General features: G+C 50.3%; 8 protein-coding genes across 9 annotated transcripts in view; 6 read left to right on the top strand and 2 right to left on the bottom strand.

The window, feature by feature from the left end:
• The window catches only part of METBIDRAFT_81581 (uncharacterized protein), a gene marked incomplete at both ends in the record, with an annotated part of 5,868 nt that extends 2,811 nt beyond the window's left edge, over positions 1-3,057 (bottom strand). The window contains 4 exons of one of the 2 annotated variants that reach the window (XM_018859213.1): positions 170-995; positions 1,016-1,277; positions 1,464-1,533; positions 1,634-3,057. In XM_018859213.1, the coding sequence (XP_018714759.1) occupies positions 170-995; positions 1,016-1,277; positions 1,464-1,533; positions 1,634-3,057 (2,582 nt within the window). Of the gene's footprint in view, positions 1-107; positions 996-1,015; positions 1,278-1,463; positions 1,534-1,633 lie in introns of those variants that run through there. The other variant, XM_018859214.1, reaches the window with a different exon arrangement.
• Positions 3,058-5,172: 2,115 nt separating this feature from the next.
• On the top strand, positions 5,173-6,767 carry CRL1 (Rho family GTPase). The gene has a single exon (XM_018855664.1). The coding sequence runs from the start codon at positions 5,348-5,350 to the stop codon at positions 6,278-6,280; it is 933 nt and encodes a 310-aa protein (XP_018714758.1). The 5' UTR covers positions 5,173-5,347; the 3' UTR covers positions 6,281-6,767.
• A 2,553-nt stretch (positions 6,768-9,320) lies between these two features.
• On the top strand, positions 9,321-10,670 carry METBIDRAFT_14632 (sphinganine kinase; the record flags this gene model as incomplete). The annotated part of the gene is made up of 1 exon (XM_018854521.1): positions 9,321-10,670. A coding segment is annotated over one exon (1,350 nt), but the record flags the coding sequence as incomplete, so codon positions are not given.
• Positions 10,671-11,141: 471 nt separating this feature from the next.
• On the top strand, positions 11,142-12,806 carry TRM2 (Trm2p; the record flags this gene model as incomplete). The annotated part of the gene is made up of 2 exons (XM_018858641.1): positions 11,142-11,168; positions 11,241-12,806. The coding sequence occupies 2 exons, from the start codon at positions 11,142-11,144 to the stop codon at positions 12,804-12,806; spliced, it is 1,593 nt and encodes a 530-aa protein (XP_018714756.1).
• Positions 12,807-13,281: 475 nt separating this feature from the next.
• On the top strand, positions 13,282-13,850 carry RPS21B (40S ribosomal protein eS21; the record flags this gene model as incomplete). Its single annotated transcript, XM_018858640.1, has 2 exons — positions 13,282-13,305; positions 13,611-13,850. 2 exons carry the CDS (start codon positions 13,282-13,284, stop codon positions 13,848-13,850), a joined length of 264 nt encoding a protein of 87 aa, XP_018714755.1.
• Positions 13,851-15,178: 1,328 nt separating this feature from the next.
• METBIDRAFT_37130 (glycogenin glucosyltransferase) lies at positions 15,179-16,879 on the top strand (the record flags this gene model as incomplete). The annotated part of the gene is made up of 1 exon (XM_018856823.1): positions 15,179-16,879. The coding sequence occupies one exon, from the start codon at positions 15,179-15,181 to the stop codon at positions 16,877-16,879; it is 1,701 nt and encodes a 566-aa protein (XP_018714754.1).
• A 749-nt stretch (positions 16,880-17,628) lies between these two features.
• Positions 17,629-18,819, top strand: TIF (translation initiation factor eIF4A; the record flags this gene model as incomplete). The annotated part of the gene is made up of 1 exon (XM_018853767.1): positions 17,629-18,819. The coding sequence occupies one exon, from the start codon at positions 17,629-17,631 to the stop codon at positions 18,817-18,819; it is 1,191 nt and encodes a 396-aa protein (XP_018714753.1).
• A 342-nt stretch (positions 18,820-19,161) lies between these two features.
• SUL2 (sulfate permease) lies at positions 19,162-21,891 on the bottom strand. The gene has a single exon (XM_018855663.1). The coding sequence runs from the start codon at positions 21,638-21,640 to the stop codon at positions 19,241-19,243; it is 2,400 nt and encodes a 799-aa protein (XP_018714752.1). The 5' UTR covers positions 21,641-21,891; the 3' UTR covers positions 19,162-19,240.
• Positions 21,892-22,240: the final 349 nt, after the last annotated feature.

Raw genomic sequence — 22,240 nt, 5'->3', positions numbered from 1 at the left:
AGGGCCACTGGAATTAGGGCCACTGGAATTAGGGCCACTCGAATCAGGGCCACTGAAATTAGGGCCACTGGAATCAGGGCCACTGGAATTAGGGCCCGCCGGGTCACCCTGCACCAGCCCGTCGCGCCGGTCCAGGCCCCCCGCCAGAGCCAAGTGGTCGGAAACCCACTTCAATTTGGCAATGCCCATCTCGGGCGTCACCGTGCCGCCAATCTGCTCTAGGGCCGCGGCCGGGAGGCGGCGCGCGACCCACGGCGCCTGGGCCTGCGCCCGCGTGTCCATCCACACAATCACCTCCTCACCCGGCTGCGCCAGCCGGAAATACGCACGCCCGTTTTCGGGCCGCACGCGCTCCATCACCACCATCGAGCATGTCGCTGCCACGCACACCGCGCTGGGACGAACACACGGCCGGCCCGGGGTGCGTGTGGCTGGCTGCAAAATCTGCGGCGGGCGGGGCCCAGGGCCCGAAGGCGCGGCCGCACTGTCCCCGGCCTGGACGTCGCGCGCAGGCCCCGCCAAAAGGTCCGATCCGGCGCGGCCCATCCGGCGCGGCCCCTCGGGGCCGGTGGCTTGCACATCGGGACCCCGTGTATTTGCGTTTCGCGGGCTTGAATTTTGCGGGCTTGAGTTTCGCGGGCTTGAGTTTTGCGGGCTTGAGTTTTGCGGGCTTGAGTTTTGCGGGCTAGTATCTCGAAGACTTGCATTTTGCGGGCTGGTATCTTGAACACTTGCATCTTGAAAGCTTGCACCTGAAAGGCCGGGTTCTCGGGGGGCGGCGCCCGGCAGCGCTGGGTCGCCGGGCTCCAAAGACGCGGCGAGCGCCTCGTCGTGTTCGGCGACCATCAGCAAGATTTGGGCCCAGAGGGCCGGCCCACTCATGGTGTGCCTGGGGCCGTCGCTTTGGCGGGCGAGCGGCCTCTCGAGATCACGGGTCTGGTTTGCCTCGGCATTGTGCATGGACACGCGCACGGAGTCGGAGCCTATGTCGATACCTATCAAGTTCATGATATACCGCGGCGTTGACTGAGGATGACGGTGCGATCATGAGGCCAGGCCGGCGGCGCGCCCCGCCAACCGAGCGAAGCCAATACTCGTGTGCTGCACGAATCGGTGGCAAAAGCCACAGCGAGCAATGCAGAATCAGGAAGACCGCACTCGAACAAGGTTGCCCGGTCGGCCCAGGCATGCAGCCGAACACAAGGTGAACGTGAAACTCGGGGCATGTGAGCGCACTTGCGATCAGTCCGCCGCAGGAAACGGGAGCGAGACTTGACCTAATTACAGGACAGAATCGGAGCAAAAAAGTACGAGTGCCATGGACGTATAGGCTAATGAACGGACGAAAACAAACAAACAAAAAACAAAAGAACAAAAGAACAAAAGAAAATACAAAACAGAAGAACGAAACAAAACAGAGAATCAGAAAATCAGAAAATCAAAACAAAAATAAAAAAACAAACCCGCAGACGGCCATGACAACACAGCCTTGGCACCCAAGAAAGCACATCGGAGCCACCGAAACCGCGTTCGCTAAACTGGCAAGACACATGCGAACCCGGCAGAAGAACCACGGTGTGTTGATAAAAATGAATTAGAAATACAAGGTATAAACTAGAAAAACAAAACTCACGAAGAGAGAGTAATGTCGCTTCCGTCCAGAGAGGTCCAGGCGCTGACCTGCTCAGAGCTCAAGGTGCTCTCGAATTCAAAGTCCGAGTCCACGGTCTGGATGTGGATCTCGCCCTCGTAGAAAATGACAACCGCCTTCATGACGCTGTCGTAGGGTCTGGAGATGTAGTCGCTGGAGCCACCGCCATTGGTGCCCTGCTTGTCGTGCAAGGCAGTGACCATCTTGTCGTAGTCGTTCACAAGCACCTCGAACAAGTCCAACTCACCACAGCCGGAGGTCCAGCACGAAATGTCGAGGTACTGGCCGATTCTGGGGATCTTGGCGTTCAACAACCAGATGGCAGGCATGTCGTAGCCGGTCGAGGAGCTGGAGTCGGTGTCCGAAGGCATGGTGAAAGAAAACACCATGATCTTCTCGGCTCCCGCAAACGCATGGTAGGCCACGGAGTCCGGTCTGTAGTACCCACAGCTGTATTCTTCAGAGCTGTCGTCACACTCAAGTCCCGACCAAAGCGAAAACTCGCTGATGGACAGGAGCGTCACCTCCTTCAAAGCAGTGGCCTCAGATGCGGCGCCCAGGTTGTCGGAGTTGGCGTACGAAAGAGAGTTGCCCCAGGTGGACGACCACACGCCGGAGCCTCCGCCTCCGTAGTTGTTCAAAACAGTGAGGTTCGACGTGCTGCCAGGCGTCCAGTGGGAGCTTCTGACCCAGTCTCCAGCGCTAGCGGAGGACGTGGTAGACAGGGTGCTGGAGGACGTGGAGGCGGACGTGGCGGCGGTCTTTGTGTCCGCAGAAGTGGTTTCAGCAGACTCGGAGTCGTCAGCAAGAGCCACGGTCTTAGTGATGGGCTCGCCGCCCTCATTCACATACATGGTCTGGGTCACGATCTTCGTGGCCCTCTTCACGTGCTGGTGGTGAAGGTGCTTGGTGGTGGAGCAGTCCTCGTCGTCGTCCCTCTTTTTGTTAGAAGAGCCGCTGGAGGGGTAGTACACACCAAACTCCTTGAAGGTGATAGGCCCTCTCACGTGCACAGACAACTCCTCGTCAAAGGGCGACAAGGAGCCGGAAAAGGCAGACGTCTCGTACGACACGGCAGTGCTGTCTTCGTTCATGCTGACCACGTTGGTGTACGAGCCAGAAAAACCCACGTTTTTGTAGACGAACTTGTCGGTTTCATCACAGTAAGTGTAGCCGTCGGCGTACGTGCAAGAGGATGCGGCCACGGAGCCTACCAAGGCAGAGGCCACGGCGGAAAGAATTACGAACTTCTTCAAAGGAGCGAACAAAGTAGGTGTAAGGGAATGACTGGGGTAAGAAGATGGGTAGAAGGAAGAGGAAGAGTAAATAAGAAGAGAGTGAGCAAAAGTGCCGGGGCGGAGGGACCAAGGCTGGAGCGGCCTGCAGGCCGGAGCCTGGGCACGCATGCTGGCGGCGCGCGTTTCGGGAACCGTGGCCTGCAGGCGACGCTGTGCGCAGCTTTACGTCTCATGTCATCGCCACCATGCACACCGTGCGTTTTGCGACGACAATTGAAACACGCTGCGTGCGTCGGGGCAGGAGGCACTGTGGTGAGTAGGCATGGCCGTGGCCTTATTTCGCCGGCGTGCGGCGGGGGCAGGAGAGTGGTCCTAATATGGCCACATGGTGGCACCCTGGATCTGCACCCTCGTGAGGGGGCCACCGGCATTGGTGGACCTGCACTGTGAACATTTGCTCCCACACCCATGTGTGTTGCACAGTGAGCGATGGGATTGCCGTCGTGCCAGGCGTATCATGTGCTCTGCATGCTTCCTCGCTAGTATATTGCTTTTGGGCCCATCCTCGCCTCCCGGGCACCGCCACGCGGTGGGAATCAGGGTTCTGATACCTTCTCTATTTTGCAGTGCAAAAAGCTTAAACAAACGCGAAACGCGCCAAGGGCCAGGAGCTGGGACAACACTTCATTGCTTAGACTTTTCTTGGGGACTTTTCTTGGCTGACATCAGAATCAGAAGAGCTTGAGCTTGCAGTGAACTTGACTTGGGGTCCATCTGCCCAAGCCGATGAATCATAGCGTCCAATAGCCGTGGTCTAGATTTTTTGTTTCCTTTTTTTTTCCTCTTAATTGTACTACACATTGTCGACTTTAACCTTAGTGCGGCATTTGAGACGGGGCTTAGGCACATTGCATTTCCTCGGCATGAAAGCGTTTTGGAGCTGCCCGGTTCTTTTTTCTGCGTATTTTCAGCGACATGCTTGAAGCGTTCTTGAGCAAAATGGTGTGCCTTAACCTGGTGCAGTCTATGTTGCTTATTCCGCTGGAACCTTTATTGTTCCTCTAGGGGTCGCCGTTCTCGTGCCTAGCCCATGTGTTGTCTCCAGATCAACTCAATAAAAGATGCGACTTGGCGTTTGGCTGGTTCTGCATGCGAGCCGTCCAGTATGGTGTTTATCATTTCTCCTATTAGAATGCCGCGGCCTCACATGGCCTTGAGTGCAAGATATCAGATAAAAGACAACTACGGCTGCACCTGCTCTGAGAAAGACGCACCAGACGTCGATGAACCCCAGAAATACGGTGCTTTCTGTTGTTTCTGGAACTCGTGGCCTGGCTCTGGTTTGAACGGCCTGCTATCCGGGTGTGGTCTTTCTACCCGAGCCGGAATCCCAGATTGTGGCTGACGTGACTATGAGCAAGCCTTCGACAAGGCTCCGCCCCTATTCACACACGTGACAGATGTTGTAGTCGTCTGTTAGGTTTTGATTTTTGCTGGACGCCTGTGCCCGATCGTCGGCGGCCAATAAAATGGCCTTTTGTCCGGGGAAGCATTCCATGAAATACCCCGGCTAAGAGCTACATATTTAGTCGCTTCGTGCGGCTCTCCGCGGCTCAAAAAGGCTCTCCAAAAACCCGGATCCATGTTTTACTGTTTGGCAAGCTGCAGGGCCACGCTTATGGTTAGGTGAGATTGCACTATATTTCTTTTCCCCTTTCTTGGTCCTTTTCTGGATCCCTTAGCCTTGTTTTGGTTGTTTGAGAACAGAATGTCCCAGGCAAACATTCTTCTGGTTCGTGCCAGGCCTGCACTCACTCGCTCGCTCGCCTAGTCGAGAAAACGCAGAGCTCCATTTCACGTAGAGACCATTGCTGCGTAGTCGGCCATTTTCAAACTAGTCCATTTTCGAAGCAGACCTTTTTTCATTTGGTAGAGCATTTTGACTGATCAAAGCATTTCACTTGGTGCTTTCTCACTTAGTAGATTATTTTTCAAAGTAGGGCATTGTTGCAAAGCAGACCGTTTCTCAAGGACCGTTTGTCAAGGACCGTTTCCAACATCACATTTGGGATTTTCTTGTCTACGCAAAAACGGCTTACTCTTGCCACTCCCAGCATTGTGCCGGTTTTTCCACTCCTGCCTCATGCTTTTGTAGCTGTTTGGTGTACTCCTATGGACCCCCACCAACCCAAGCTTATCGCGGCACGTGACCCGCCATCTTGCGCCATCGGCTGCGCATCCGTGAGCGCCATACAATATCTCATAGGAACAATACGGGCGCGTTCTAAAATTAGAGATACACGGTTCTTTTCAGCACCGCAATACTCCTACTTCACTCTAACCCCAGCCAATCGGCAGGTCCCAACTCTGGTTCCAAACAAAACGCTTCACTCGAGCCAAGCTGCCACATTGCTTGCATCCACGCCATCATAAAGACACACGTTCTTCGATCTGATCCATGTCGAACCGACACTCGCAATACAACTCGCCCGAGTTCAATTCCGGGTACTTCAACCCGTACGAGGCACGCTCGTCGCCCGCCAGCGGCCATGGTCCCAAAGTGGAGTTCAACCCCTCGGCGCCATCGTACCAGATGCTAGATCAGGTGTCCAAAAACTCGGCGTACAGCATGAAAATAGTGGTGGTGGGCGACGGCGGCTGTGGCAAGACGTGCATGCTTGTCAGCTACGCGCAGCAGAAGTTCCCGGAGATCTACGTGCCGACCATCTTCGAAAACTACGTTTCCACGGTGCGCTCGCCCGGCGGCAAACGCATTGATTTGGCGCTCTGGGACACCGCCGGCCAGGAGGAGTACGACCGTCTCCGGCCGTTGTCGTACCCGGACACGGACCTCATTCTCATTTGTTTTTCGGTAGACAACTTGGTCTCGTTGCAGAACGTCAAGGATACGTGGTACCCCGAGGTCAACCACTTCTGCCCCGGCATCCCCGTGATCTTGGTAGGCACAAAGAGCGACTTGGCGCTGACGATTGACGACGCGTTGCCCATGCAGATCGCGCAGGAAATCAACGCCGTGGCGTACATCCAGTGCTCGGCGAAGACCATGACCAACGTGAAGGAGGTGTTTGACTACGCGTTGTCGAGATTCCAGAAGGACTGCGAGATGGCCGAGCAGGTGGACAGGCTGCGCAAGCGTCTCTCGATTCTCCGCGGCGTGCCGGGGCACACGCGCAACAACAGCTCTGCGAGTTACAAGAAAGGCCATTTCAAAAACGCGTCCGTGAACTCGAGCGTGTTGCTCGACGCGCCGTTGACCGAGGAGCCCTACGACTCCAACCCGTATGCGGCCTCGCCGTACCAGCAGAAATACAACGAGGAGGAGTTTGCGTTCACGCGGAAGAAGAAGTCGAGAAAGTGCGCGATTCTCTAGTTGGATGGGGCAAAGCCGAGGAACCGTTGGGGCCATTAGTGTATGATAGAGCCTGGTGGGCCGCGGCATTGGGGCGGTGCCGCGTCTGCACGGACGAGAATGTGTATATTATTATGTTTGTATCTATAAGATTCTACTGGTTACCGGGAGGTGGTGCTGAAGCACGAAGTCTTGGTGCGTGGGGAACGGTGCGGGTAGGGTTTATGGTTGAAATAATAAGGGGACAATAAGATGTTGATAGAGTGCTGAGTATCAATACATATGGAATGGCATGCAGTAAAGCTTTGATATTGAAGGTGTGGAGGACCGGACGCTTATTGTCTGGGGGAAACATTAATCTGGTGCCATAGAAGTCAATGGTCAGGGTAGATCTAACCACGATCTGATACTTAGGTGAGCTACACATATAAAAATATAGAAGTAGGGAAGTATGAGAAGGTGATCTGAACGGAGCCCGAGTGAGTATGAAGAGAGAAATAAAGTGGAGTGCAGCCAAATGATTCTAAAGAATTCTAAAGCACTTTAATCTACCACATCCACTAAAAAAAACAGAAATTTCCTAGCCATTAAGAATAATTTCAGAGGATTCAAAAGCATTACACATAATTTCAAAGTTTTGAACCCCTACAATCCACCACAAGGCACTTTAAAGCACTACAAAGAGAATCAAAGCTGTTTAAACCACTAGACACCACTTCAAAGCACTACAATCACCATCTAAGTAAAACAAAACACTACAATCCACCACAGATCACTAAAATCCATAACAAAGCACTGCAATCACAATCAAAGCAAAAAACACTACAACCCACTTCAAACCACTGCAAACTATATAAACGACTACATACCACCTCCAAGCACTTCAAAGAGATACAAAGAGATACAAAGGGATACAAAGGGATACAAAGGGATACAAAGTATTTTAGCCCAGTTCAAACCACCTCAAATCACTACAAAACACTACAAGTTATTCAAGCCACTACAAATAACCCCAAAGCACGAGAAAAAATTCCGCAGCATCTCCAAGTATTTAAAGTACTCGAAACCACTGCAAACCACTACAAACCACTAGAAATATTCCGAAGTATTTACAAACCTTTTAAAGTAATTGAATCCCTACAAACCACTAAAACGAATTCCGCAGCATCCCAAAGTATTCGAGCTACAAGCGATTTCGCATTATTCAAACCACTACAAAAGACCACGAATAATTTTGAAGAATTTCAAGCGGTCCAAAAACCTTCAAGTATTTCGAACACATCACACCATCATCTAAATAAAAAGACACTGCAAACCCTTACAAACCACATTATCTAACCCCAAAGCATTCCAACCAATTCCGCAGCACATTTAAGTGTTTCAAAGTATTTGAAACCACTGCAAAGCAATACAAACCACCACAAATAATTTCGCAGTATTTAAAGCACTACACACCACTACAGATTTCCCCAAAGCACTAGAAAAGATTCAGCAGTATTTCAAAACCTTTAAAAGTATTTTAGTCCACTTCAAAGCACTGCAAATAATGTCGCAGTACTTAAACCCAGTTCAAAGCACTACAAAGTACTAGAAAACAATAAAAGTGATCCAAACACATCAGACCATCATAAAAGACACTACTTAGCACTTCAAAGCGCTGCAACCACGTCATAGTATGTAAACCACTACAATCCACGTCAAAGCATACAAATCACTTCAAACAACTACAAATAACCCCATAGCACGAGAAACAATTCAGCAGTAATTCAAAACATTGCAAAGTACTTCAATCCACTTCAGCGCACTGCAAATAATTTTGCAGTAATCAAGCCCAGTCCAAAGCACTAGAAAACACTACAAAGTACTACAAACCACTACGATCCACCACAAATAACTCCAAAGCACTAGAAAAACTCCGCCGAATTTCAAACTTTTCAAAGTATCTCAATCCACTTCGAACCATTGCAAATAATTTCACAGTATTTAAACCCAGTCCAAAGCACTACGAAGCGTCACAAACCATCACAAACCAGTACAAATAATTCGAAATATTTTAACCACTACGGATTTCCCCAAAGCACTAGAAAAGATTCAGCAGTATTTCAAAACCTTTGAAAGCAGTTCGAACCACTTCAAACCACCACAAATATTTCGCAGTATTTAAGCCACTACAAACCACTACAAACCACTGCAAACCACTTCAAACCACGACAAAGAATTTCAAAGAATTTCGAGTGCCTCAAAAAACTTTAATTAGTTCCAACACATCAGATCATCGTCTAAATGAAAAGACACCACTTAGCACTTCAAAGCACTGCAACCACGTCATAGTATGTAAACCACCACAATCCACGTCAGAGCATACAGCGCACTTCAAACAACTACAAATAACCCCAGAGCACTAAAAAGACCTCCGCGGTGTCTCAAAGGATTTCAATCCGCTTCAATCCACCTCAAAGCACCAGAAATGATTTCACAGTATGTAAGCCACTACAAACCCGAATGCAATGGTGGCAATGCCAGTGATGCTACGATGCTGGGAGCAGTGCCAACAGTGCGACCACGGACGCGAACATAAACGATAATATGAGTGCTGAGACCAGGGCTAATATCCGTGCTTCTAGGTGCGAAGACTAGTGCTGAGATAAGTGCTGAAGTCAGCGAAAAAAGAAGGCGTGCGGACATCCATTGCTGCTACCTTCAGATTAATTGTTGGTCTGCTGGTACATTCGACGTCCCCATTCCCGTGTCTCATCCATCCACGCCACGGGGCCATGGCTCTGGCCCCCCGCGCTCTGGCCCTGGCGTAGGCCCAAATCGCGCGCGCGCCCGGGCCAGAAACCAGGCATGGCCCTAACCTTGGCCCGCACCGTACTTCTCTGACCATCCGCCGCCACCACACCACACTCCCGCCAGGCCCTCGTACGCAACCATGAGCGCCCCTGTGGATTCCGCGACGGCGGCCGTGCGCCGCCGGGCTGCCAAAACCCCCCTAGCCGCTCCCCCAGAGGCCGCCGACAAAACCGGCCCTGACCAGGAGACGACCGGTCGAACCCTGCCCAAAGATGCCGGCAACGGGCCCAGCGACCACTACCAAACGCGGCTTCCCGCATGGCGATATGCCCTCCGGCAATGGTGCTTGCCCATTGTGCGCGAGGAAACCGAGGCGTTGGCCCGGCTCCAGGCCTGGGCACGCACGCCGGCGCTCGATGCGTACTTTGCCTGGACCGCCAACTTGGCCTCGCACACGTTCTACGTGTTGATGCTCCCGCCGCTGTTCTGGTTCGGCGCGTCGGCCATGGGCCGCGACCTTGTGTTTGTGCTCGGCATGGGCGTGTACGTCACGGGGTTCTGCAAAGACTTGCTCTGCTTGCCGCGTCCCCGCTCGCCGCCGTTGCAGCGCATCACCATGCTGGCGTACACGGCGCAGGAGTACGGGTGGCCGTCGTCGCACTCGGCCAACGCCACGGCGGTCTCCTTGGTGCTCCTCTGCAGGCTCGTGCAGATGCACGGCCTGATGAGCACGGCCCGTTTCGCCGCGCTCGCGGCGCTCTTGGCCGGGTACTACTTCTCGCTTCTCTTGGGCCGCTTGTACTGCGGCATGCACGGCTTCTTCGACGTCGGGGCGGGGGTCGTGCTCGGCGCAGGCCTCTTCCTTTTCCGGCACGTGTACGGCGCGGCCTACGACACCTGGCTCCTCCACTCCGCCCGGAACGCCAGCTGGCTGGGCATTTTCGCCACGGTGGCCATGATCGTCGCGGGCCACTTGTTCTTGGTCCACGTGCACCCGGAGCCGGTCGACGACTGCCCGTGTTTCGACGACTCCGTGGCGTTTGTGGGCGTGCTCCTTGGCCTCGACTTGTCCCACTACTTGTGCGTGCTCACGGGCTACTTCGCCGCGAGAAACGAGCATGCGGACCCGCTCCTCATCCCGTTCGATCCGAGCAGCGGCGCGCTCGTTGCCGCGGCCCGCTTTGCCGTGGGCGTGGGGCTCGTGGTGGCCTGGAAACTGCTTCTGAAGCCGCTCGTCTTCACGGTGCTCCCGCCGCTCTACAAAAGGCTCGGCATCGGCCTGTCCCGGGGCCATTTCATCTCCACGGCGCACACGGAAAAGACCACCCGCCAAGTGCGCAGGCAGTCGCTCTCGAACATGAGGAACGAGCCGTTGGCAGACTTGGACAAGGTGCTCAGCCCGCTCACCGTGACAATGTCGCCCGAAACCGACATCGACGCGTACGAGCTCCTAGACTACCAGTCGCACGGCCCCCTGGAGCCCGGGGTGCCGGTCCAAATCAGTGGTGTGTTCAGGCCCCGGTACGATGTCGAGATCACAGGCAGATGCATAATCTACGCGGGCATCGCGGGCATGGCTGTGTGGGGCTTGGGCTTGAGCGTGGTGCTCTTGGATTTGGTGTGATATGAGAAGCCTGTTCCGCGTTGCCTCGGCATGGCGCTTACCTGATTTGCTTGCACTGGCCTCAGATGGGACTTGTCTCATTTGACTTGAACACGGTATACCCGCGTGCGTCTGATTAGGTTCCCTCGCATATGATTCTGCCCGCATCGATTCCACTTGACTTATTCCATCTGAATTTAATTTCGCTTGATTTGAGCTTGCCGGCTTTCCCCTAGCCCTGCTGTCTTTGGGCTGCTCTCGGAAATAATGAAAGACCGTCCCCAGCCTGATCCAAAGTCACCGCCTTTTATTACATGCCATGCGCGTCTCATCCAATAATTCGCCATGCAGTTTCCATCACGTAAGTGCGATGAGACTAAAGACAGGAACAACGGAAAAAAGTCCAGAGGCCTTCCACGCTGGACCAGGCACATCCATATTCTGCTCAAGTTCCCTGTTCTGTTGTCGGCTACAAGCACTCTCACAATGACTACCGAAGCCCATGTTCCTGGAGTGAGAGAGACTCAGCAGTCCTCAACCCCAAAGGCCTCGGCCGACAACCATGCGAACAAGAAGCTCAAGCAGCCCAAGAAATACAAGAGGAAGTACAAGTCCAAGGACGTGGACCCGACATCTCCTATGGGCGTGTTGCAACATGAAATCAAGGAGATTTTGAGGGATCACAATCTCTCCGAGGAAGATATCCAGAATGATTTGAAGGAATTGCTCAACGATGTCTCAGTGGAGCAGATGTACCACCGGAATGTCAGCGATGTGGAGGTCTTGCGCCTCTCGTCAAACGGAGATGGCCTTGCGCTCATACCGCATCCGGCCAATGCGGACAAGAAGCAAATTGTCGTGGTTCCCTTCGCATTTCCCGGTGATGTGGTGTCGATCCGCGTGTTCAAGTCACATCCTTTGTACGTCGAGTCGGATCTTCTCCGAGTGACCAAGTCATCCAACAACAGGAAAGACGAATTGATCAACTGTAAGTACTTTGGTAAGTGTTCCGGATGCCAGTATCAGAACATCGACTACGACACCCAGCTTGAGTTCAAGAGACAGACCATTGTCAATGCATACCGCTACTTTGCGCCCAGGCTTTTTTCGGGCGAGCTTCCGGAAGTCGAGAAAACGCAATCCTCGCCTTTGAAATACGACTACAGAACCAAACTCACGCCACACTTCAATGTTCCCAACCGAATCCCGCAAGACTACAAGAGACCATCCGTTGGTTTTGGCAGTAAAGGCCGCCCAGAATGGCGCGAAAATGTCCAGGGTGGTGACCAGCTGATCCTTGATATCGAGGAGTGTTCGATCGGCACGCCTATTGTCAACCAGGGAATGGCCAACGAAAGAAGCCGGTTCTTGGGTGACTTCAGAAAGTACAAGAAAGGAGCCACCATTCTTTTGCGGGAAAACACTCTCTTCCCCGATGCGAACGGTGAGTTCGAGCCGAAGAGTGGCTCCACGAATCCTGAGAACGAGATCTCCAAGCTTGAGGTCGAGGTTGGTGACAAGAAGCTTCTCAAGACATGCGTCACGGAATCGCGTACCATTGTCACGGAGTATGTGAACGGCTACACTTTCGAGTTCAGTGCGGGCGAGTTTTTCCAGAACAACAACCTGATATTGCCCATTGTGACGGAGTACGTGAAAAACAACTTGCAGATTCCAGGCTCGGGCGCCGAGGACCAAAACTACTTGGTGGATGCATACTGCGGGTCCGGGCTCTTCTCGATCACGTGTCTGACGGGTGTGTCCCGAGTCATTGGTGTGGAGGTTAGTGCAGACAGTGTCAAGTTTGCCGAAAGAAACGCCAAGAAGAATAAGGTTGAAAACGCCAGCTTCATTGTAGGCAAGGCGGAGGAAATCTTTAAGAATATTGACACCCCAGCCGAGCGCACGTCCGTGATCTTGGACCCTCCTCGCAAAGGCTGTGACGAGGTGTTCTTGAACCAGCTAAGCGCATACCACCCGGCAAAGATCGTCTACATCAGTTGCAATGTGCACTCGCAGGCTCGAGACATCGAATGGTTCATCAACAACACAGAGACCGGAAAGGACTATAAGGTTGAAAGCGTGCGAGGGTTTGATTTCTTCCCCCAGACGCACCACGTGGAGTCCGTGGCCGTTTTGACTTTGAAATAGTGCATGTAGACTCGTGTGGGTCAAACGGAAGTAAATAGAATTAGATACTTGCAGATGTGTTTTACGCCTATGGGATTCTTATATTAGACTATGAACAATCAAATTAGACAGAACAATAGTAGGACGATTTGCACCCATTCCAGAGCGCATGCGCACTCGTCTCGCACACATTGAATCGTGGACAACCACATGAGCAAACACCAGAAGCGGTTCTTCTATTTCCATGTGACTAATTTTGGGATCTCCGTGTGTGTTGCCTTTTCCAACTCACCAGAGCCCATTCTGCCGCCTTTCTATGCGCCATTGGTCTTTTCGACCCACCGGCCAGAAGGCTGTGAGGGCTCGTGCCCTAACGCTTATCTGCACGCCGTCGAGCAGAGGCCACCTGCACGCACCGTCAGCTGTCGCAGCAGGCTCAAGTTGGGAAAAAAATTTCCCATGCGGTTTTTCCCTCCCAACTAAGACATCATACAAAATGGAGAACGATAAGGGTCAATTAGTATGTAAACCGACGCCGACGAAATACTCGCATAAGCGGGCGGGACGTGTCTACCGAACTCGTTAGAATCTTGAATCAATCTGTCCACCTGATGCTGGATCTCTCCGTAACATAAGATCACCTTCCTGTGGTCATGATAACTAGGTGCTGGATGATGGTGAGCACCGAAGTTGAACTCATTTCTACCCATGAAAACAGCACGTCCATAAGTGCACAGTACGGGAAAAACCGACATCAAACTCCCGCTGCCGGTTATGAAATATTTATCCTGCCAGCCGCCCCTCAGACAATACTAACTATCTCAGGTCGAATTGTACGTGCCAAGAAAGTGTTCTGCTTCCAACAGAATCATCAAGGCCAAGGACCACGCTTCCGTCCAAATCAACATCGCCAACGTCGATGCTGAGGGCAGAGCCATCCCAGGTGACAACACCACTTACGCCTTGTCCGGCTACATCAGATCCAGAGGTGAGGCTGACGACTCCTTGAACAGATTGGCCCAACAAGACGGTTTGTTGAAGAACGTCTGGTCTTACTCCCGTTAAGGAAATGTATATCTAATATCATATAACCATTTGTAATGCATGCGTAGATGACATTGTCGGAAGATTACTGTGTAGTTAGAGTGGCGCGGTGCGGTGTGCTTCGAAGGTCGATGTACGGTTTCGTGGATTGTCGTATTGATCGGTGCGAAATTCGATATTTGGTTAGTATTGAAGCCACCCGGTTTTGGGCGCCATGTGCTTGCTGGGAAATTCGCTTATTGATCACGATTTTTCATACGGGGAAAGTCCATGGCGTAGTGAGAGAAATCACGCTGTTTGATGGGGAGTCATTGTATTGCTCAGTGAGGAATTGTACGGTTCGGTAGGGACGCATCCCGTAGCGCGAATCGATCTACTGTTTAACCATCCTCAATGTTCTTCCCAGCAAATACCTTATCCGATGTCGATATACTTATCTGCCATTGTCCAATTACATCAGGACAATCCGCATAAAGACGAACACGCTAGTATGCGTTTTGCATATTCCAACATCTTTGTCAACCATCAAATGGCACCATGTGCCGGTTTGTTCGCCCTCCGCAGAAGCTTCGCCCTAATTATAGGGCCAGTCCCAGAAGCGCCTTCACACCAGCGCCCGTCTCGTGGACCCCTCGCTTTCCTCTTCTGGCACGAAGCTTTCTAAGCCACCAAATATAAACTTCGAATACAAAACAAAACAAAGAATCCAGGATGTTCAAAACAGAGCTCCTTTAGTCAGGTACATTCGAAAAAAACAACACACGCTTTCCCGAAATTGGGCTCCCCGCAGATATCCTTGATCTGGATATACCCTACTTTGTCAAACATGGGACTCCCTAAAACGTGTAACCTCTGTCTTTTCTACATCAAGCTCCGAAATTAAGTTGCTCCGCTAGGCTCATCGTGACGAATTCTTTTTATGTGTTCCGAAATGGGCTGCCCTTTTTGTTTGCCCTCTTTTGTCGGCCCTCTTTTGTGGGTCCTCTGTTGTCTGCCTCGTAAACTTTGCTCGCACTACCCAAAGTGGTGTTTCTGGCCCCGGGCGCCCCCGCTTTGTGCGGCCCTCCCCAGATAGCCTCGCGCACCCGATGGCCCCACTTTATCTCTCGTTTTCCCGGTTCCGGTTTAAAAAACGCCTCACAAACAAACCCTAATCTGCACCAATACAAACCCTTCCCCTCCCCCTCCTTCTTTCTTCCGCAAAAGCGCTCGCTCAATTGATAAGCGAAAAATATAGGGGAAGCATACACTTCGAGAAAGTCTCTTGTATCGAAACAGGATATCACTGATAAGCGAATCCCTGAAGCAGCCTAGTCATAAAGACATAAGCCTCTCCGATTAACAAAACGATGTTTGCCGTTGCTACCTTGCTTTATGACCCCAAATACTTGCCTGGCGCGCTCGTGTTGGGCCACACTTTGCGGAAAATAGCGCCCCAAGATATCAAGCTTGTTATACTCATCGAGAAGCCTCGGTTTAGCGAATGGCAGCTTGGGCTTTTGGCCGAGCTTTGGGACGATTTGGTCGATACGCAAGTCTCTGAGTCCCTGCTCCACAAAAAGTTGTGCCAGGACTTGAGACGGCCCGAGCTTGCGAAAACATTCACCAAGATCGAGTTGTGGAACCTTCCTTATGAGAAGGTGTTGTATCTCGATGCTGATGTGTTGCCACTTGAGGGCCACAATGTGGTCACAGACTTACTCAAGTTGGACTTCTTCCGCGGGAAAATCCTAGCAGCTCCCGACTCTGGCTTCCCCGATATATTCAACTCCGGCGTATTTGCATTGACTCCCAATGAGCAGGACTACTCGAATCTCGTGGGGCTAGTGACTTCAGACGACACGGACATTTCGTTTGACGGTACAGACCAGGGCTTGCTCAACCAGTACTTCAACTCGAATCCTGATTGGGTCTCAAGCCTCTTGCTGTCGGGAAAGAAAGACGTCAAGGACTTGTCCCGTTTGGACACCCTGAACTGGATCCGAATTCCTTTCTTGTACAACACCACGCCGAATGCTCAGTATCAGTATTACCCTGCGCTGAAACACTTTGGTTACCCTGACGCCTCGCCTGCGGCCGAAGCAGGACAGCATTCTAGCGATTTTGGAAAGGGCGAAAGCGATGCGCGTCCTGGCCTATTGAATGTTTCACCATATGAAAACATCGCCTTGGAGCACTTCATGACAGGCGCTTCAAGAGCCCAAGTGAGTGTGATTCATTTCATCGGTGCTTCAAAACCTTGGAACAACGAGTCATCGCCGCTTTTCGAGAAGTGGTGGCTGCAATGGTACGAGTATTCCAAGGGAAAGCTGATTGACGACATCATGCGTCGCCAGAAATACGCTATTTCAATCAACCGATTGGAGCTTCCATCCGCAGGAAAGAAAGACCTTGGCATGAAGCAAGTACAGACTCCAGCAGATCTTTGCAACCCTTCAAACTATCAGCACCTCAGGAGTGCAGTATCGGAGGCCAATGCATCAGTTTGGGATGCCACAAAGGAAAGCCCACCGCATGATGCGCCAGTCCATTCATCTTTCGATTTGCGTAAAGAGACATTTAAAAATGACTGGGACGAATTTGAGCAGCAGGAAAAATCTCACAGAGAACACGCCATGAACACATCGCAGATGGCCCAGATTTTCGAAGGGCAATCGCATAGCCAGACAAAGTCTCGGGCTGCTCAAGCAAAGCAGAGTCCTCTACAAACCTCACACGAGTTTGGGGTACACGAGGAGCAGATCGCCGAGCGGGTCTTTGATGAGCGTTCTGATTACACGCCCCATCATCTTTTGATGATGACTGACCGAAACTCGCTAGTTAATAGTGTGCAAGCTCCAAGACTTGCCTCGACGACTACCAAAGACCCAGTAGAAGACCTTGATGAGCAGTTGGCAAGGGCCAGTGTGGCAGAACGCATCCCAGCTGAACAAAGCAACGGCTCGAATCAAAGGCCTGAGATTGCTAGCAACACAACCTTCGAGCCCGCCATGCCCAAGATATTTCCTTGGGAGTATAGAGACATGAAACCTGAGAGAGTCTGGGAGTAGGGGAAATGAACCAGAAAATATTTACAACCAAGGGCGGCATTGGTGCGTATACGCGCGTCTACTATATTTGATTGAATTGGGTAGAAAATATTTTATACGTCCTTTTTGAGCTAAACCATCCTCTCATTTATCATGCCCGCTTATGGCTGGGCTCACGTGTGAACCAGTTGGCAAGCAAAAATATCCCAGGGGTTTTTTACATGCATCCTCTTCGAGCTTAAAATACGGAACAGGCTGCGTAGGAATAGTATGTAAACCAAAAAGGCACCAAAAAATGTGAGGACCAGCTGTGCCGGGGATCCATTTGCAATTCCAGAGTTTTCGATATGCGTATTCCTGCCTAACATAGCAAAGGCAGGCATGAGTCCCAGCAATTTGGTGATACAGACTGCATACTGGCCAGTCTGCGAAACAACACGCCGCCCAACACCCCGAAAACTAGGAGTAGACGATTACTGAAGTATACGATATTTTGCAAGCGTTTTACAATTAGCCCGCTACGGTTCTATCTCCCTTGAAGCAAAACCCCAATGTATGGATTTTTTAGCCGCGTCCGATGGGCTATCCCGCCATGCCACTAGAAAACCACCATGGATGGAAAGGGTTACCCGGCGGTGAAAATTTTGCCGCGAACAAGATTCATGCAGTGCGCACTCCTAGCAGCGCTCAGCTGTGCAATTCAAAAAAAAAACTAGCGCAGGGATTAAGTTCAGCACCCAGACCCATTTTTCTTCACCCAAAAATACACCATGTCTAACGGAATCACCGAAGTCGACGCCAACTTGATCGAGAGTAACTACGACAATGTCGTCTACAACTTCGACGACTTGAACTTGAAGCCTGAGATCGTCAGAGGTATTTTCGGTTACGGTTACGAAGCTCCTTCTGCCATCCAGCAGAGAGCCATTTTGCCCATCACCGAGAAGAGAGACGTCTTGGCCCAAGCCCAATCCGGTACCGGTAAGACTGCCACCTTCACCATCTCTGCTTTGCAAAACATTGACGAGAACGAGAAGGCCACCCAGGCCTTGATCTTGGCCCCTACCAGAGAGTTGGCCTTGCAGATCCAAAACGTCATCTCCCAGATCGGTATGTACTTGAACGTCTCTGTGCACGCCTCCATCGGTGGTACCTCCATGGCTGACGACATCGAGGCTTTCAGATCCGGCGTCCAGATTGTTGTTGGTACTCCAGGTAGAGTCTACGACATGATCGACAGAAGATACTTCAAGACCCACAAGATCAGAATGTTCATCTTGGACGAGGCCGATGAGATGTTGTCCTCCGGCTTCAAGGAGCAGATCTACAACATCTTCAAGTTGTTGCCAGAGACCACCCAGGTCGTGCTTTTGTCTGCCACCATGCCTCAAGACGTGTTGGAGGTCACCACCAAGTTCATGAACAACCCAGTTAGAATCTTGGTCAAGAAGGACGAGTTGACCTTGGAGGGTATCAAGCAATACTACATCAACGTCGAGGAGGAGGCCTACAAGTTCGACTGTTTGTGCGACTTATACGACTCCATCTCTGTCACCCAGGCCGTCATTTTCTGCAACACCAGATCCAAGGTCGAGACTTTGACTGCCCAATTGAAGGATAACAACTTCACTGTCTCCTCCATCCACGCTGACTTGCCTCAATCCGACAGAGACACCATCATGCAGGAGTTCAGATCCGGTTCCTCGAGAATCTTGATCTCCACCGACTTGTTGGCCAGAGGTATCGATGTCCAACAGGTTTCCTTGGTCATCAACTACGACTTGCCAGCCAACAAGGAGAACTACATCCACAGAATCGGTAGAGGTGGTCGTTTCGGTCGTAAGGGTGTTGCTATCAACTTCGTCACTTCCCAGGATGTCGGTATGATGAGAGAGATTGAGAAGTTCTACTCTACCCAAATCGATGAGATGCCTGCTGACATCGGTGCTTTGTTCAGCTAATCTTCTTGATCAGTATTTGTGTACATCTTGCTAGCATCTAAATGTACATACTTTTTCGTTGTAAACTTCAAGCTGTAGCTATATATCTTTTCCCTGACTCTTTAAACTATGTCAGCAACGGTTATGCCCGCAAGCCACACCTTGTTTTTCAACACTAAGTTTAAACTGCGGATACAAGAGATGGTCGCACCGCGCGGTATTCCGAAAGATATAGTAAGAAAGGTCTGGAACAGATCTTTTCATACGTGGCCATCCTAAGAATTATAAACGGATCTAGTATCTCCGTTCTCTTTCTTGAAACAAGCTCGCTACATTGATGAAGTCGGGAAAGACCAATTTCTGTGCACTAGGAGCATGCAGATAGTTTCCTTTAAATTCTATAAAATTGAAAACGTTTGATTATGAAATGAATCGGAAGAACTCACAGATATTCCGGAATTTCCAAGTGCAAAAACGGGGTGTTGGTACCAACCGCTGCATGGTATGCTCCGGTCTCCAAATCACCCTCCGCAGTGGCAATATTCACGTACGTTCTTTCGCTCACCAACTCGTCTTCTCCGTAGGTACCAAAGCCAGCTTTGATCAACCCTCTCCTGACCCACGGTGAGTGAATTCCACTAAAATGAAACTCAACTTCTCTATCCGCATAGTTGTTTAATGCCCTTCTCAAATCGGTTAATGCTTGCACCGAGGATGCATCGATCGAGGGGACACAGGAGAAATCGAAGTGAACGATCTTGAGAAGTGGTCTCTCATCTTGTAGCGATTCTTCAGGAACATCCGTCTTCTTTTTAAAAAGACTCCATCTCAATGGACCAGGGTCATTCCATGGTCTATCACCAACAGATCCACTCGAATAGGGCCTGCCACGACGTGTGATTCTCTTCGCTTCATCACTTACCTGATCTATGAAGCCAGAAGCGTTTGGGTACGAAAATGACTGAAGCGGTCTGAAGACAATCACTCCGGGAGGAGGCGGAAGAACGTCAACATCATCATTTAGACCCTTCTTTGACAAAGGCACCCACTTCGAAACAAACCGAATGTTCGGGTGGTTCTTGACAAGCTGGCCACTAGAGGGAAAGTTTTGCTTTTCGAACGTGTCCTTAGACTTCAGCTTGCTTGCCTCATTGGATTGATATGAGTCACGAGACAACACCTGCTGAATTTCGAAGTTATCATCGGAGCTTTCGCTAGAAAACGATTCCTCTTTTTTGAATTGAATGACTGGGTTTACAACCTCTGCAACGCGGATTCTTCCCAAAAACTGACCACTTGGCTTCGCTATTCTGAACAAAAGCACTGCAGCAGATGCAGCTATAGCGAAATAAATACCGTTTTCAATCGACGAGAAAACAGTAATTATCACAGCGATGAGAAAAATTCCACAGTCAATAGGGTTTACTTCCCATAAGTTCCATGTGGATCTCCAACTGGTGAAGAGATCCGAAACAGCGTGGATAATCACGGCTGACAACGTGGCCTTAGGAATGTAGTAGAAAGCCTCAGTCAAAACGTATAATGCCAACAACACAACACCTCCGGTAAAAATTCCTGCCAATGGAGTTCTGACACCACACTTGGCTTTCAATGCAGATCTGGAAAATGATCCAGTTGCTGGGTATGCGTTGAAAAAAGTTCCAATCAAGTTATTCACTCCAATAGCAATCAATTCTTGGTCCGGGATGACCTTGTAGTCGTTGACTCTTCCAAAGGACTTGGAAATTGCAATGTGCTCCAACAACAAGATAATGGTGGAGACAGGGATCTCAGAGGCCATGGCACCAATTATTCCATCTGGGATGGCTAATACTCCAACGTGCTTCAAACCAGAAGGGACTTCGCCAATGGTCGTGATCGTTCCTGAGAAGTCGGATTTGGAGCCATTGAATCTCACTAATTCTGGGTGCACAATTCCCCAGGCAATAGCACTAGCAACCACAATCACAATGGCGTTTCTTAGTTGCTGAAGATAAAAGAACCACATCTTTCTTCTTGGGTATCTCTTGCCCAAGTACTCACATGAGAACTTCCAAACGTATAAGATGACAAGAGGTACAAGCCCAAAAGCAGCGTTGACGTTTGTTAAGGGTAGTTTCTTCAATGTGGCAATGACAGTGTGGAAAGATGTAATTTTGGTGTTGACGGATGAATTGTAACCCATCAATGCAGGTACTTGGCCGGTAATAATATTGAAAGCGGAGCCAGACATAAAGCCCATAACAGCAGGCATGGAAATGAACTCAAGAATGAAACCAAGTCTCAATATACCGATGGCGGTGGCGATACCACCACAAATAAGGGACAAAAATGTTGCTATTTCAGGTGCAGAATAAGTATCACCATACTCATTTTGCACTTTTGAGATCACTTTTCCAACTTGTAAAGACATCACAGCCACTGGGCCAATAGATACATCTTTCGACGTAGCGAAGAATGAGTAGATGAAAACACCAACAAAAGACGAGTAAAGTCCGTATTCTGGACTCAAGCCTGCCAACAGCGCGTATGACATAGATTGTGGAACTAACACGACACCAACCGTGATGCCCGCTATCAAGTCACCATATAACCATTTGGTGTTGTAATGCAAAATCCATTTGGCAATAGGAAACAATGAAATTAAGTAGTCCGCAAATTTTGAGAGAGGATTACCAAAGAGATCTTTTCCGTAATCCACCACATTAGGCTCTTCTTCAAAATATTCAGGCACGAGCACGTTTCTATCGTCGTTGGTTATTGGAGGCTGGTGTTCTCTCTGAAATTCGTGGCTCTGAACCCTTGAGGCACGATTTTGGTTGTATTCTTGCGGCTCTGCCATTTCAGAGACCGCAAGCGACAACACACTTCCGTTATGGACCATGTTTTGTGTTTGTAATTTGGTTGCTATATTGAAAATATGAGCTTATAGAGCCTCAAATAGTACGTGAGCGTCTTCGGGTATATGATAAACCAATCTGAACTTAACTCAAGTGATGGGAGCGTCAAGAAAGATGACTAAAGAGAAGAGGTTGTCAATTTGATGTAAATAATGTAAGATAGAGAAAAATAGAGATGCATATGAGGCAAACAAAGTGTGGCCACTTTTAAGAGTTAGTTAGAATATTATGTCTTACAAATCATGAACCACAGTTTGTCAAGCGCACGTGACGCAGTGCCCAGTTTGCGCCACAGATAAACCTCAGCCCCCGGAGCTTCGAGAGCTGTGAGGTAGAATAGAGCATCATACATTTCGCTTTCAATGACTGAACTACTGTTATTTACAGAAACTGTATTGGCGACTTGGTACAAGCTACATAGCTCAAGATTGTAAAAAAGAGGCTAACAATTGCTGCGAAATATTTGCAACTGTCACGTGAGGTGTTGCAATCCACTCATCGAAAAAGCAATGCGCCTGCAATTTTTTTTTTTTTTTTTTTTT

Source organism: Metschnikowia bicuspidata, assembly GCF_001664035.1.
Source record: "Metschnikowia bicuspidata var. bicuspidata NRRL YB-4993 chromosome Unknown METBIscaffold_1, whole genome shotgun sequence".
Classification (NCBI taxonomy): Eukaryota; Fungi; Ascomycota; class Pichiomycetes; order Serinales; family Metschnikowiaceae; genus Metschnikowia; species Metschnikowia bicuspidata.
Note: the sequence above shows the minus strand (reverse complement) of the source record. Positions and strands in the feature narration are given on the sequence as shown.

What these genes read in the sequence shown, in the direction of transcription:
- SUL2 (XM_018855663.1), bottom strand. Translation starts at nt 21,640, where the DNA reads ATGGCAGAGCCGCAAGAATACAACCAAAATCGTGCCTCAAGGGTTCAG.
- CRL1 (XM_018855664.1), top strand. Translation starts at nt 5,348, where the DNA reads ATGTCGAACCGACACTCGCAATACAACTCGCCCGAGTTCAATTCCGGG.